Source organism: Phyllopteryx taeniolatus, chromosome 20 (genome assembly GCF_024500385.1).
Source record: "Phyllopteryx taeniolatus isolate TA_2022b chromosome 20, UOR_Ptae_1.2, whole genome shotgun sequence".
Lineage (NCBI taxonomy): Eukaryota > Metazoa > Chordata > Actinopteri > Syngnathiformes > Syngnathidae > Phyllopteryx > Phyllopteryx taeniolatus.
In genome coordinates, this window is record NC_084521.1 from 17,174,983 (window position 1) to 17,190,653 (window position 15,671).

The 15,671-nt window shown below is 47.2% G+C and overlaps 1 protein-coding gene across 3 annotated transcripts in view; it reads right to left on the reverse strand.

Annotated features, from left to right (window-relative positions):
• lama1 (laminin, alpha 1) overlaps nucleotides 1-15,671 on the reverse strand; it is a 33,459-nt gene that overhangs the window by 11,834 nt on the left and 5,954 nt on the right. For all 3 annotated transcript variants that reach the window (XM_061758344.1, XM_061758343.1, XM_061758345.1), the window contains exons 2-29: nucleotides 14,269-14,439; nucleotides 9,844-9,956; nucleotides 9,712-9,763; nucleotides 9,411-9,601; nucleotides 9,096-9,275; nucleotides 8,927-9,016; nucleotides 8,557-8,674; nucleotides 7,921-8,099; nucleotides 7,733-7,826; nucleotides 7,287-7,444; nucleotides 7,085-7,225; nucleotides 6,156-6,311; nucleotides 5,989-6,090; nucleotides 5,697-5,911; nucleotides 5,507-5,618; nucleotides 5,316-5,426; nucleotides 4,665-4,792; nucleotides 4,517-4,603; nucleotides 4,232-4,443; nucleotides 2,639-2,745; nucleotides 2,382-2,562; nucleotides 2,173-2,309; nucleotides 1,697-1,930; nucleotides 1,480-1,623; nucleotides 713-892; nucleotides 432-617; nucleotides 208-335; nucleotides 14-134 (exon numbers count right to left, since the gene is read on the reverse strand). In XM_061758344.1, coding sequence (XP_061614328.1) covers nucleotides 14-134; nucleotides 208-335; nucleotides 432-617; nucleotides 713-892; nucleotides 1,480-1,623; nucleotides 1,697-1,930; nucleotides 2,173-2,309; nucleotides 2,382-2,562; nucleotides 2,639-2,745; nucleotides 4,232-4,443; nucleotides 4,517-4,603; nucleotides 4,665-4,792; nucleotides 5,316-5,426; nucleotides 5,507-5,618; nucleotides 5,697-5,911; nucleotides 5,989-6,090; nucleotides 6,156-6,311; nucleotides 7,085-7,225; nucleotides 7,287-7,444; nucleotides 7,733-7,826; nucleotides 7,921-8,099; nucleotides 8,557-8,674; nucleotides 8,927-9,016; nucleotides 9,096-9,275; nucleotides 9,411-9,601; nucleotides 9,712-9,763; nucleotides 9,844-9,956; nucleotides 14,269-14,439 — 4,028 coding nt within the window. The remainder of the gene's footprint in view (nucleotides 1-13; nucleotides 135-207; nucleotides 336-431; nucleotides 618-712; nucleotides 893-1,479; nucleotides 1,624-1,696; nucleotides 1,931-2,172; nucleotides 2,310-2,381; nucleotides 2,563-2,638; nucleotides 2,746-4,231; nucleotides 4,444-4,516; nucleotides 4,604-4,664; nucleotides 4,793-5,315; nucleotides 5,427-5,506; nucleotides 5,619-5,696; nucleotides 5,912-5,988; nucleotides 6,091-6,155; nucleotides 6,312-7,084; nucleotides 7,226-7,286; nucleotides 7,445-7,732; nucleotides 7,827-7,920; nucleotides 8,100-8,556; nucleotides 8,675-8,926; nucleotides 9,017-9,095; nucleotides 9,276-9,410; nucleotides 9,602-9,711; nucleotides 9,764-9,843; nucleotides 9,957-14,268; nucleotides 14,440-15,671) is intronic.

Sequence of the window (15,671 nt, forward strand, 5' to 3'; positions counted from 1 at the left end):
CTCATGACTTTACCTGACAGGACATTCCCGCGTAGCCCGGCGGACAGGAACACGACTCGATCGGTCGAGCCGCGCCCGTTCTGGCTTGGGACTCATTCGCTTTTACCGCAGTCTCCATGGTGATGTTTGAAATCCTTTCAAAGGGGTAATAGGAAGTCTCAGGCTCAGTCAACCAATCGACACAACTTTGGGAATGTAGCCAATCACCTGCTCTGCTGCAGTCTCGTCCCATACGAAGCCTTGACGAGGATGTACTGCAAGTCGCTGAGCACCGACAGGAAGTCGCTGTGACTGACCGCCTTCTCGGACACAGAGTTAAAATACCTCCACTTGTGCTGTCGCACACGCACACGCACACGCACACACACACACACGCACACGTAACGATGTGATCCAGTAGCTCTGGTATGGCCTGGCGTGGCCTGCAGTACCTCCGTCAGCCTGATGTCATGCTGGGTCCTGATGCCGTTGTCAGGGGCAACCATTTCAGTGTAGATGAGCAGCTTCCTCAAGGCTCCTCCTCTCATCAGCACTTGAGGCTCCTGATTTTCCAACCCTCCGGCATCGTCCACATAGAAAGTTATAACGTAGGACAGTACGCCACCGTATGACAGCAGCTAAACACACGCACGCACGCACGCACGCAGGCACGCGCACATTAAGTCGTACCAAGTGAACCCTGAGCTGAAACTGAAGGCGGCGCTGTGATTACCTGCTGCCCTTCAAACTGAGAGGGCAGCCTCCAGTACAGTGGACCTCTCAGTCTGCTCGTGTTGAGTTGGCGGGTGTCCAGCAGCATGTCGCCGCCCTGCTGGTAGACTCCTGATATAACCCCCTCCAGGTCAGACTGGCTGACCAATGGCAGCAGAGCAGGAGAGCGAGCCATCGTGATCTACAAAGAGACAACACAAATGTGTAATCAACCGCCTTTTCATTTTTGTTTCTTCATCGCTGTGTTTTCATTGACACTGCTTTGGCAGCTCTTGCCTTTTGCGTCTTGTGTATACCCTGATACTGTGAGCACCCCCTCCCTTGTGTGTGTGAAGAGTACACCCCTTTATCAAAAATAATGGACTACAAATGTAAATAAGAATTGCCCTGTAGGATGAAAAAGCAGACTGTAATTGTAACGCGTCCAAAATATTTTTCTTCTGATATATGAGAGACAAAGAGCAGGAGTTGAGCCTCTGCACTTACATACAGTAAGTAAGTAATATGTCACACAATGTCTTGCTTCACACACTTTACACACTTCTTAAAACATATATTAGCGTACACTGTATATGAAGGATAAGATTGGATGTTGAGTCCGCGCTTGCTCTATGCTACACAGTTGCCGAGTATCGTGCTCCAGTACATTCCAGTTCCCACCAAATAATTAAAAGGTGAAGAAGACGAACAAGGACACCACAAGCAAGCCTACTTAAACAACTGTCTGCTGAAGTGATGAGAGGAACGAGCGCCTTCGAAGGTACTCACGAGAGCTCCGGTGAGGCCGGCATGCGCCTCGCAGTCCCGACTGAGTCCAGAACAGAAGCACGGAGAGCAGCCGTCCGGATTGTCTGACGACAGAGCGAAGAAACCCGAAATGCACTTCTCGCAGTGTCGCCCCACCGCAGCCACCTCAAAACGCACACGCAGATGCTCAGTCCACACGCTGTGACGGTTGCGACGAGCACACATACACGACCGTTACCTTGCACACACACTTTCCGGTGTGTTGGCAGTCGCACACTCCGAGCGTCCGACTGCACGAGTCTTCTTTTGTTCCTGCTACGTCACAGCCACACGGCGAGCATGCCGGGTAACCATAGCTACCGGGAGCACACAGGTCACATGACCTGCCAGAAAATCCCTCTCTGCACAGACACTGGCCGTTGGTCAGATCACACTGAGAGGCGGAGCTTCCTTCTGCACTGCAGTTGCAAGGCTGAAAGGACGGAGATGTTGGGAAGACGGGAAATGGAGTTGGTTACAATGACAAGTTGAAAGTGTCATAGTCGTGTAACTATTTCAAATACATTCTCAATGTAACAGAACGTATTCCATTTGATTAAATATTGATTAGTTTTATTCATTTTGAATGAAAGCATCAACAGGACCTTTGGTTGTTTCTTTGAAATAAGTGTGTCAAATGTGTGTGCGTGTGTGTCCACGCGCGTGTGGGGGTACCTTGCAGCCTGTGATGGGATCTTGACCCCAGTATCCTGTCTCACACATGTCACAAGTGTCACCCTCAGTGTGGGCAGGACAGATGCACTCGCCAGTTTGGTGGTGACAGTTCCCGCCCGTGTCCTTGCAGGTGCATGCTGGGAAAAAAACAACAACACAGTGAAGCAGTTAGCAGTCACAATGTGGACAACTTTAGGCGCTGTGCTTACCTGTGCAGCCGTCGGCACGGAAACGAAAGTAACCGCGGCCGCAGCGATCACACTTGTCTCCATCAACACCGTCCACACATCGGCAGCGTCCGCTGTCGTCGCACGACTCCTCCGGAGATCCCGACAGGTTGCAATCACAGGCCACGCAGCCCGAGCCGCTCCGCAGCCCGAAGAAGCCCGGCTGAACGAGAACATGAGTCTTACTTTTACTACTAATAAGATTTACTCAATAAGGGCGAGTGTAAAAGTTGTCAAACCTGGCAGAGGTCGCACGCCCGTCCCGTCACATTGTCTCGACATGCACATTGACCTGATGTGACATCACAAACGCTTGACCAAGATCCGTTGACATCGCAGTTACACTCTGTAAAAAATGAACATCCGATGAGTGTGAGTGTGAAATATGAAAAGATCCAAACACAAATTTCAACACACAAAGACAATCGACCAAGGCTGTCATATACCAGACTATCTTATGTCTTCAAAAAGATGATCCTATAAGATGATCCTGTGGTCTGAGGTGTCTTAAGAGTGAATTTGTTCCAATTATAGGGTCGCAAACGAGTTGGGGCCAACAATCTCGACGACCAAAAATCTTTGTGCGTGTGGGGAAAGCCGATGACTCTTGAGTCAAGACGCCGTGAACTGTGACGTGGAACAAAATGTAGTCAATCACGAAGCGACCAGACTGACATACAAGGAAGCGGCCGTAAATAAAAACAAACATGTCCTACCCGATGTATTTTTGTGTGGGTTCCCCAGTCAGCAAGAAATATTTTCCAGATCAATTCTTTCAATTGACAACATGGCCAATTAACAAGGCTCCCGTCTCCAGCAACCTTTGGAAACGCTCAGGTCACATCAGCGCATACCTGGGAGTGTCTGTTCTTCGGTTTTGTGAGATCGTGTGTGATGACACGAATTTTTGGCCTATGAGTACTTGTTTGATCGTCAGTGGAATAGAATCTTTATGTCGGAGTATACCACACACAATACGCCCAAACTGTTAAATGCCTGTTGTTTTATCTTCAGGTGTGGCGTCTGCAGCAGATAAAACAAATCTTTTAAGGTTTGAAAAATCCTTGTGTGTACCACGCCTCAGTTTGCAAACCCTAACCCTTTTTTTCATGTGATGAAGGAGACAAACTCTCGTGCTGATTGTTAATGCACACTTTTTGTGTTCACTGTCCATGTGCTGAAAGCACAATGAAAACAGAAGTTCATGCCCTGAATTTTGCACAATGATGACGTAATATTCAATTTAGAAGGACTTACATTTATCAATTTCAGATGTCAAAGCAAGAAGTTTGATTAATAAACTGTTAACAACTTGGCATCAAAACTTGACCTGAACAAGAGAAACGAATGTCATTTCTGGATTCAGTGACGCAAAATTTACAATTTTATTTTATATTTTTGTAACCCAGTGTTATTAGTAGAAATTATATTTTTCAAATTCATAAATATATTTACGATTTACACGTGTTTTGTAATGTTGTGTGTGCATTTATCATGACTTATCATTATGAAATATTCAATTTTGATTGTGAATTGTTGTAGGTGTGTTTTTAAGGATCAGCGGGCACGTGCAAAATCCTGGCAAAAATGTTTTATCGAGGGATCTGATGTGGCTATTTTGAACATTCAGTATGTATACGCTTTCGCTGTGAAAGGCCTTAGACCGACAGACAGACAGACAGACAGACAGATACACACACACACACACACATTCACCCTCACAAAAAGCGACAGCAGTATGGACAGCAGAGGTCAAAAGTCACATGTAAGCTGGATTTAGAGAGATCAACATTCCTCCGCAATGAAAACATGAGTGTGCGTGTGCGTGGCACCTTGGCAATTCTTCTGGTGAACGGCGTCTCCATAGAAACCGGCGGCACACATCTCGCAGTGCCTCCCGGCCGTGTTGTGGCGACATCGGCGGCACTCCCCGCTGACAGCATCACAATGTCCCACCTCTTCCGTGTCCACGTTGTTGTTACATTGGCAGCGAACACAAGTCCCGCCCACTACCTGCGGGTTGCCGTAGAAACCCCTGGAACACCTGGCGACATTTTGCAAAGGCATCACGCGAGTTCTGCTTCAGCTGCGTGTCCATCAACGGATGGTCTCCTCACTTGTGACACTTGCTCCCGGTGTAGCCTTCCTGACACTGGTCACATGACACGAGTCCAGAAGAGCCCAGCACGCACGTCGGACTGAAACTGAACACAAGCAAGTGGCTAGACTTTTGCCTTTCTTCGGGTCCTGCTTAAGAGAACCCACCTGTTGGACGCTTCCGTCAGAGGACACGGACAACGCCGACAGTCGTCTGCTGTCCCCTCTGTGGCATCTCCATAGAAACCAGGGAGACACTGATTGCAGTGAGGACCAATGGTATGATGGCTACAGCCCTGACAAACAAACAACACTTGTCAATCGACTCCTGCAGAGCAAGCAGTACATATTATGAAACTGCCAATTTATTCATCCATCCATCCATCCATCCATCCATTTCCTGAGCCGCTTCTCCTCACGAGGGTCACGCGGGCGTGCTATCATCGGGCAGGAGGCGGGGTCCACCCTGAACTGGTTTCCAGCTAATCGCAGGGCACATACAAACAAACAACCATTCACACTCATATTCACACCTACGGGCAATTTAGAGTTGTCAATTAACCTACCATACATGTTTTTGAGATGTGGGAGGAAAGCGGGGTGCCCGGAGAAAGGCTACGCAGGCACGGGGAGAACATGCAAACTCCACACAGGCGGGGCCGGGGATTGAACCCCGGTCCTCAGACTCCCTTTTTTTTTTTTACACTAACACTTGTGGACATGTGTCACCTCTTAGTATGGAAGTGCATGAGGACAAAAGACATCTTTAAACATTTGTTTACAGTAGATATGGTTTGTAGATTGATTGTGATGACTCACCAGACAGACGCCATTGACATCACATTCAGAGGCATGGTCATTGCATTCGCACTGCATACAGTTTCCTCCAAACAAAACTCCGCCAACCCTGTAAAAACCTGGAAGACACGACTAGACATACACAAAGACACTCACAAAGAACCCTCTCAAGAGCACTCAACACGTCTGTGTAAAGGAAGCGATGAGCTCACTTCACAGGAAGTGCCGCTGTACCCCCACGGACATTCACAGGTTTCCATGGCGACCGCCTGGACACCAGATGCAGACTGAGAGTCGGCCACATCCAGAGACACGAAGACGAGGCTGAGAGAAAAGTCTTGACTCATAATTATGGATCAGACAAGCTCAGCTGACAGGGTCTTTCGGTGACCGTATCCTCACCGCATAGCTCCACTGGTAGAGGTGTTTAGGTGAACTTTGACCCTCACTGATGTCACCTCAGCAAAGACTGACAGAAGGTCATCACGGCTAACTTGGACACCCGTGTGCTGATCTACAAATTGATCTGGGAGCATCTCTATGGCAACCGAGCGCTCGGCCAATGGCGACAGAAAGAGGATGTGAGGTGGCGAGAGGCGGAGCGCTTGCCCGTTGCCCTGCATAGGAGAAGATTGCATCATCTTGTTCAGCTTACGTTCTGTAGTCCACTCAGACACCACTGTACTTTTGCTACCTGAATGATGACATCGGTGTGGACTGGGACAAAATGTTGCATGATGTCCAACGAGCCGTGATAAACTACAGAATAGTTCAGGAGACCCCCGTAGGACGAGAGCTGAAAAGAGACACAGTGTCACGCCGGACGACGGCGGGACAGGCGGATGGCCGACAATCGCCTACCTTGTTGCCAAGGAAACTGGCAGGCGCCTCCCATGAGAGCTCTCGTTTTTGGTGTCGGAAGGAGGCGTTGCCGGAGGTCGGAAGATCATTACCCAGAATGGCCCGGGATAGGTGGAGGGAGGAGGGAGGGTGGAGCTGAGCATTTGTGGAAACCACCTCCAACAAAAGACATCGGCGCGCGTTATTTCCAATGTGTCTGACATCGTTACGCGCTGTATTCCCAACATGTCCAACATTGTCACGCACGTGACTCCTAACATGTCAATCATCCCGTCAATCAATCAAACAGGGCAACAATCAATACTGCATAGTGGCAGCTTGTGTCTGTAGATCAGTGTCAACGTCATGGGAGGGGAATGCGCGGACCACGCCCGCCTATATGACTTGCGACGTGCCAGATGTCCCTGAAGTGTAGCCTTCTCGTGCCAATCTTTGTAAATGAATGAGTCAGCCACCAACAGTGAGATAAATATAAAATAGAATCAAGACAAAATGAAAATAATAAAAACAGTGTTAATCATTTGGATGGAGCACGTCACTTCCTGTCAAAGTACATATCAACCGTAAGCTGACTGCTTTCAAACTTAGCCCAGCATTTGGTGCCTCCACAGCAGTAGGATATATGAGAGAATTCATTCTTGACTTTCAAACCACAGGCGCACAATACTCCATGAAATCAAAATCCTGATCGCAGCACAATGCTAAAAAAAGAACATATCCAGAAAAAGAAGGAGCGTCAGGAAACACCAAAGAGTAGCAAACGAATGAAAAACTTGAAGAAGTTCCCTTTTTCTCACTTGAGCACCTGCCTCCCCAAAATGATCTGTGCACGTCCTTGGCGGGCGCGCATTTTATGAGCTCTGGTGCCGATACTGCTGCAGATACCCAAATTCACTCGATGTCCACGCGTGTATGTGCAAGTGCGTTACCTGCCCGACCGACCAAGTGGAGCTTTCGCAGACATCCGACACGCCGAAGCAGAAGCAGTCGGTGCAGCCCAGCGGGTTGGCGGCTTGCAGGTTGTAGAATCCGGCTTTACACAGGTCGCAGTGACCCCCCATCACGTTGGCCTGAGGAGAAGTCCAATACAGCATCCTGTACAGATCTTATGATTCTGTTCATTTGACCTACTTTGCAAATGCAGTCGTCACAAGGATCCTTGTTGATGTTGCCAGCGAGGTTACACTCGCAGCGAGCACAAAGAGGAAAATCTCGGAACCCAAAAGCACAACGGTCACACCTCCGGCCTGCAAAGCCATTTTTACACGCACACTGACCCGCACTAGCACCTAGCACACACACACACACACACACACAGACAGACGAACACAGCCGAACACAGCCTCAATTTCTGCTGCCAGGTTGGCATCACAAATGAGATTGCCTTACCTGGATAAACAAATAAAATTAATATATACAAACAGCAAATTTTAAGCAACATATCTTCCCTAGCAGCCAATGCAAAAATCATTAAATTAAGGTGTACATCATATTATTAGTAAGCTACTAATGTAAGACATCGATAAAACCATAAGAAGAACCTGCACATAAGCAATAAATTGAATAATAAATGTCACCTGGCAAAGTGTCATCTCTGGTGCAGATGGAAGACTCTGCTCCTCTCAAATGACAATCACACTCCACACACGGAGACTCGGAATCAGGAGAAACCTACAGTCACACGCACATAAGCAAAGCACATACGCAAGCATGCATGGAAGCACACAAAGCAGGTGATTTGTGTGTGTGTGTGTTGTATAGTTACCTGTTCAGGTCTAAAGTAACGGTCGGCACAGGTCTCACAGTTAATTCCAGCGGTGTTCTGCTGACAGTCAATACAAACTCCGCCTCCGTGGCGAACACCGTGGATGTTCACGCTCAATCTGAGATCAGCGACTGTTTGATTGTAGAAACAGTCGCTTGCTTTCTTGTGACAGTTGCACTCTGAGACGCACACAAAGAAATCGTTGGTGTTCGTGATAACGGTTTACGTGGCTTTATGGTTAATTTTTCGACAACATAGACACATTAATTCTCTGTCTTCCATAACAGCAATGAAAGGTCTCCACATGTCTAGCTTGAGTTCAGGAAGATCCATCCATCCATTCTCAATTCCGCTTATCCTGTGCAGGGTCGCGTGGTGCTGGACTTTATCCCAGCCAACTTCAGGCGAAAGGGTTAGACTACACACTGAACTGGTCGCCAATCAGTCTCAGGACACAAAAAGACATGGACAACCATTCGCACTCACTGAACTGAACCCACACTGACTCCACCGAAGTCAGGCAAATGTACCACTCCACCATCAGTGACTGACTTCAGGAAGATATGAGATAGTTAAAGTACAACAGAAACTAGGCCTGTTTCATTGATAAGTAATAGCTTTTTTTTATAGTCTTACTTTGACATGTGTTTCCTTCAGAGATGGTCCCTGGTTGCCATGGCTGCTGGTGGTAACCAGGGCAACAGTGGTTGCAGCTCACTCCGCAGGTGTTGTGTTCACACACACACTGTAGTTTCTACACACACACACACACGCACACACACACATTTAATTTCCATGTACAGTGGACCCACGCAAATTTGCGGTCCAGCACCCACTGACTTTTCTTTCAATTTAAAAAATATATATAAAAAAAAAAAACCTTCGAGGATACAGGTAATTATAATGGGTGTCAATTATTCACCGATCTTTGCTATTTGTGGTCAGGCCCGGCCCACTGTATTTATCACAGAGCAGAGAGTAGGTATGAATGAGAGTTTGGCATCACCTTAGTAACAGGGTCCAGCGGACAGCTTCGGGCATGTCCATAGCAGATACACATGCCCCCCACAGAGATGTCTTTGATTGAGTAATAATACTGAAATGAAAAAAAAAAAATGGTTTCTCCTGGAAATAATAGCTGTCAATCATGTGAGCAATACAGATGCTAGCCATACCCGACGAGTTACGATTGGGTCAATTTCTCGAGGGTCGTGTGCACTCAGAGTCATCAGGTCAGCGTTGAGTGTTCGGATTCGCTGTAACCGAAGTTGGATGAAACGGGCTGAAGTGAAGTTCAAGAGTTCAGAGGTCAAATCATCCGCTCCAGGTCGACTGTTGATCAGTGACGTGTGAATCTGAGAGAGAGAGAGAGAGAGAGAGAGAGAGAGAGAGAGAGAGAGAGAGAGAGAGAGAGCTTCAAAGATGAAGCCCCACACCCCAGCGCCGCCCCGAATACGTCTAAGGGGGTCTTAGGGGACAGTCGGACTCACCTCTCCATGCTCCAGAGGCTCCAGCCTGGAATAGTAGGACGTGCATATGACCTCCGTGTCACTTTTGTAGGTCGGGGGTCCGAGTCTCGGTGTGATGTTGTAACGAGACAAGCACTCTGAGTCGCTGATGGCGTAAAACTGCCATGGTTCAAAAGTCAAGCCATCCATAGAACGCTCCAGAATCCAGTTGCCTGTGAGAAAGAGCCTGTTCAGATCTCCAATCAATCCCTTCCACCACGGTTTGTGGACTATTTCAGTTAAAGTGAGCACAAAGTATAGAAACACAGAAAAACACACTGACCTGGTCGAGGAGAGTTTGCTGCCTTGATAATGATGTAAGCCACTTGAAAGATCTAGAAAGAGAAGACAGGCCTTACAGGCTGCTTACAACACATGCTAACATGCTAGGACGTTGTTGTTCTTCGCACGTCACCTGTTTCAGATCCAGCGTAATTGTGACCCAATGGAACTGCCGCCCATTCTTGATGCTTGGACTCTGCCACCAGTGGTTGGTTCCATCGATAGCGTTCGTGATGGGATGGCGTTCTGCACAAAGTGACAGTTTGAGTCCCACAATCAAAAATCAGCTTTACAGAAGAAAAAAAACTGTTCCAGACTCCAAGGCCTTGTGTTTTCTATTCCTCAGAGCCATTCTGCTCTCCTCTCTCTCACTCTATGCACAATACAACAATAGTCTCATGCCCACCACGTCAATGCCCCACATTCAACATGGCCGCCACCTTGGCACAGGAGGCATGTCATTTGGAATTGCATCTAGTCAGATTGTATATCTGTGATCCAGAAATATGTCAGTCCCATTCTTTGCCTGCATTGCGCCACACTGCCAGTAAATAACAGCAGGCGTTTCTGGAACTGACAGACTTTATCAACAGAATTTTAAGTGACAGATGGAAACTACTTTTGGACACATTGTTCAGTACCGATGGTCCATATTCACCGATATCCGATAGATTGGCGTCCGAGCATCAACTGCTCTCATGTCTTCCCTCACTACATCTATCAACATTCTCTTTGGTCTTCCTCAAGCGCTCTTGCCTGGCAGCTCCATCCATATCATCCTGCTACAAATATCCTCACTATCTCTGCTTTAGATGTGTCCAAACCATCGAAGTCTGCTCACTCTTTGACTCCAAAACATCTAACCTGTGCTGTCCCTCTGATGAGCTCATTTCTAATCTCATCCAACCTGGTCACGCCTAGAGAGAACCTGAACATCATCATTTCCACCAACTCCAGCTCTTCTTCCTGTTGTCTCTTCAGCGTCACTGTCTCTAATCCATACATCATGGCTGGCCTCACCACTGTCTTATAAACTTTGCCCTTCATCCTAGCGTGACTCTTCTGTTACATAACACACCTGACACCTTCCTCCACCCGCTCCAACTTGCTTGGACCAGTTTCATCACTTTGTTATCACACTCACCATTGCTCTGGACACTTCACCGCTGTTCTGCTGCCCTCATACATGTCTTGTACTATTCTAACATACTTCTCTACCACTCCAGACTTGTCTATGCAGTAGCACAGTCCCTGTTTGCTACTGTCATAGGCTTTCTCTAGATCTACAAAAACACAATGTAGCTCCTTCTGACCTTCTCTGTACTTCTCCATCAAAACCCTCAAGGCAAATAATACTCTTTCTAGGCATGAAAAGTTGTAAAAACAGTTTAGCGATCACAACTCTATATCAGTCTGGCATGTATTCCAATCACTGACCAATTACAAGCGAGGATCCCCCCAAGCTGAGCATAATAGCACACTAGCCAACGACTTGAATACCTTCTACTGCAGATTTGAAAAGGACACTTTCACATCCCACACCCACCCAGCCACAGCACCGACCACAATAACACCTCTGACTTCTGCGTTAACCATCCACGAACAGGATGTGAAACGCATCTTCAAACAACAAAAGATTAACAAAGCGGCAGGCCCAGTCCATGTGTCCCCATCCTGCCTCAAAGTCTGCGTGGACCAGCTCGCACCAGTCTTCACACAGATGTTCAACAGAGCTCTGGAACTGTGCAAAGTACCATCCTGTTTCGAACGCTCCACCGTCATTCCAGTCCCCAAGAAACCTGAAATCTCGCGTCTGAATGACTACAGGCCTATCGCCTTGACATCTGTGGTCATGAAGTCCTTTGAACGTCTCGTGCCGGACCACCTCAAGAGCGTCACGGGTCCCCCACTGGACCCCCCTGCAGTTTGCCTAACTGCAAACAGGTCCGCGGATGATGCAGTCCACATGGGACTGCACTTTATCCTAGAACACTTCAACAGTGCAGGGACCTGCGCGAGGATCCTGTTCGTGGACTTGAGCTCAGCGTTCAACACCATCATCCCTGAACTCCTTTCCTCCAAGCTTCTCAACATCTCGCCTGCCATCTGCCAGTGGATTTACAGCTTCCTGACGGGGAGGACACAGCAGGTGAGGCTGGGGGAGGTCACCTCATCAACACGCAGCATCAGCACTGGGGCACCCCAAGGTTGTGTCCTCTCTCCTCCGCTCTTCTCTCTCTACACGAACGACTGCACCTCAACGCACCCGGCTGTCAAACTCCTGAAGTTTGCAGATGACACCACTGTCATCGGTCTCATCAAAGACGGTGACGAGTCTGCATATCGACAGGAAGCGGAGCGGCTGGAGCTGCGTTGCGGCTGACACAACCTGGAGCTGAACACGCTCAAGACTGTAGAGATGATCGTGGACTTCAGAAGGCATCCTTCGCCACAGCTGCCCCTCACGCTGTCCAGCTGCCTTGTGTCAACCGTCGAGACCTTCAAGTTCCTGGGAATTACTGTCTCTCAGGACCTGAAGCGGGCGATCAACATCAACTCCGTCCTCAAAAAGGCGCAGCAGAGGATGTACTTCCTGCGGCTTCTGAGGAAGCACGGCCTGCCACTGGAGCTGCTGAGGCAGTTCTACACAGCGGTCATCGAATCGGTCCTGTGTTTCTCCATCACAGTCTGGTTTGGCACTGCTACAAAAAAAGGACAAACTCCGACTGCAACGGACAATCAAAACTGCTGAAAGGATTGTCGGTACCCCCCTAACCACACTTGAGGACTTGCACGCTGTCAGAACTAAGACAAGAGCGTGCAAAATCCTCTCGGACCCTCCGCATCCGGGTCACCGGCTCTTCCAGCTCCTCCCCTCAGGAAGCCGCTACCGATCAATGCATACTAGAACTAGCAGACATTCCAATGGCTTCTTCCCTCTTGCCATCAACTTTTTAAACAGCTAACCTACAATTCCATTGCAACATGCTGGCAATTTTTTTGTCTTGAGTCTGTTGTCACATTTCTGTCGGGCCAATTATAAGTTACTCGTGGACTCGCTGTCGTAGTCTCGCCATGCTGCACTATTTGGATATCTGTTGTTGACCAATACTGGCCACTCATGCCAGAGTAGCATCTGCACCACTTGCACACTGACTAAGGAGTATCTGCAACATTTTCACAATTGACATTGTCCCAGACTATCGCACTACTAGTCACTTTACACTCCTTGAAGTCTCGGCGCCCTTTGCACAATGCTCATTACACCGGACTTTTGCTATATTAGTCATTCAGACTGCTCCAAGTGCTAGAGGACTCTGGATCTTTTTGCACAATTTAAAAAAATAAAGAAAGAAAGAAATTGTACTGGCATTACCAGATAACTAGCAACCCTTTTTTGCTCAGTGACTGTTTTTCTCAATGTCTTTATGTCTCAAAAGGGTTCCCTGTCAATTGACTGTCTGTTGTCGAACAAGAGCGGCTCCAACTACCGGAGATAAATTCCTAGTGTGTTTTTTGGACGTACTTGACTAATAAAGGTGATTCTGATTCTGAATAAAAGAATATCTAATTTTTAGGTTTTACAGTGGCATAAAGCAACGATGCTCAGGGTTAAGTGGTCTTGTACTGTACATGTTTGAAAATAGGGGTTAGACAAATGTCAATTTAGAATTGGGTTAAGTCAAATCAATGTTCTTTGTGATTAGAATGTGCAAATGTTGACTATCACATTTTTTCTGCACCGAATCAAATCAAGAATCGTATTGAATCGTTCCGCCCGTAAAGATATATATATTTTTAATCGAATCGCTACCTCTGTATCTAGATATGTATCGAATTGGCCTCGTGCTGGAGATTCCCAACCGTACCCACCACCACCAGAGTCATCTTACACACCACCATTCCTACACTCCTGAGCTTGACCTGCTCTATTATGTAGCGCTGAGATTTCGAACAAACTTAGCATACACTATCGGACACATCACTGTACTTTTTACTCCTTAGTTGGTTGCTCCGCCCTTGCTACACGCAGGCTGCAGTACTGGTATACTTTTGTATATGTGGCTGTTCTTGATAGGTTTCTATGTTATACCTGCTTCAAGTTGGTGATGATTAAAATTCCCCTAATCTCACATGTAGCACCTGCGTGCGTTTTAATGTGGCCTCCGTGCAAAGTGAGGCCAGTAAGAAAAGCCTATTTGACTTTGGCCCTCGGTCCTGGAAACACCTTCAGAGGTGACTTAACTGGTTGCGTTGGTCCCTTTGTAACCCTGACTGGAAGTTGCGGCATTTCTTGATACGAGCGGTTCCTGCTCTGACATATAGCACTTTTCCCCGCACATTGACTTTGTTCATCTTCCTCATGGTGTTGTGATATGCTAGACTGCTGCTGTTTTGTTGTGCTTGCATTATGTACATTAGGTCAGTATTCACTGCTCTACATTCTGGGTGGATGGTGGTCTATGGCCAGTTCGTTTTCTGTTTGTAAATTTAGGTGGTTAGGGTTAGGTTAAATAAAAGTTTTGATGGATTGATTGTTTTATTGTTGACTTTGTACCTTTTGACAGAATGGAGTTGCCATCACACTTTGGACAGTGAGGGTTCTTGATTAAGCGTCCAGGAACATGTTCTACTAATTTGCAGTAAACCTCTGCTTCTGGGTCCCCACATGTGGCGTTGCTGGTGATCTCTGCATTACTGGCCAGGTTCAAAATGGCTGGGAACAGACCTAGAACACAAGAATCGAACTGTTAGCAGCCTCAAGTAGCTAACTTAACATCAGCTAACAATGAACCGGAACTCCGGGAAGTCACCTGTAACATCTGTAGCATATATGGGTTAAATAAAAATGTAATTAATTTAGGAGAAAATTGGAGTGAATGCATATAGCTGGGGATTCCTGTTCTCGTGAATTTAAACCCAAATATGCACTAACCTGTACTTTTAGTAGACCGCAATGTTGAATTGACGTGTCTTGAACACGTTTGAGGCAGGCGGGTCAACCTTCCGAGGGTTCGGCCGGTTCACCCACCTGTTCCCGCACTGGGAACAGGTGGATTTTGTGGAAAGAAAGAAGAAATGGGAAAAAAGGAGCAAAAAAAAAAAAAAAAAAAAGGAGCCCGGGTGTCTCGGCTCGCAAGAAGTTCGGAACAGGCGCGTTGTGCCCGGTTCCGTTCCCTCTGGGTGAGCTCAGGCCCCCAAACAGGGTAGCTCGGAGCGCTTGCAGGATGCTCTCCAGCCGGGGATGGTCCGATGTGTCCTCGTCACCTCGTGGTGAGGTGGGCGTCCCGCCTGGGCCAGTCGTCGGCAAGTTGGTCGGGGCAGACAAAAGCTGCTCAGAGAGCATAGCTCCGGCCTTTTTATGGGTGGTTTACCCGCTCCCGCCTTCCTTTTCCACCACCTTTGGGACCAAAAGGGGAGCTGGACTGCCTCTGAGTGTTAATTTCCCATTTTGGTATTATTTCTTGTTTTATAACCAGTGGAATAAAATATTAATGATTGGATTTAAGATAACGAGACCATTTTCCCGCTTTGCATTGTCCCACGGTCATCCTCTTTAATACCTGTAACGAATGTTTCAAATGATATGTGATTGTTGAAGGACCTGAATACTAACAGGTATAAGTGAAGGGATTCAGTGGATATCAGTACTTAATAGGACTAGTGAATTTTTCAATATCAGTTTCCTTACTTGGTATGATACCCTTCACAGTAAGACCATCAACTTGAAGCTTGAACGTTGACATGTTCCGTCACTTGCCATTTGTAACTTCCAATTAAATCAATTGACCAACTATGTTCATCTAATTGTTTGTACATGATAAACAATGAAAAGTCAAGATTTTAGATCATAGGGAACATGAAGGTTTTATATATTTTTATTTTTATTCAGGTTTAGCTATTGGCATTTTTTTTACTCCTAACCCTAGGGGGCCAACAGTCAGAGACTAAGAGCCACTT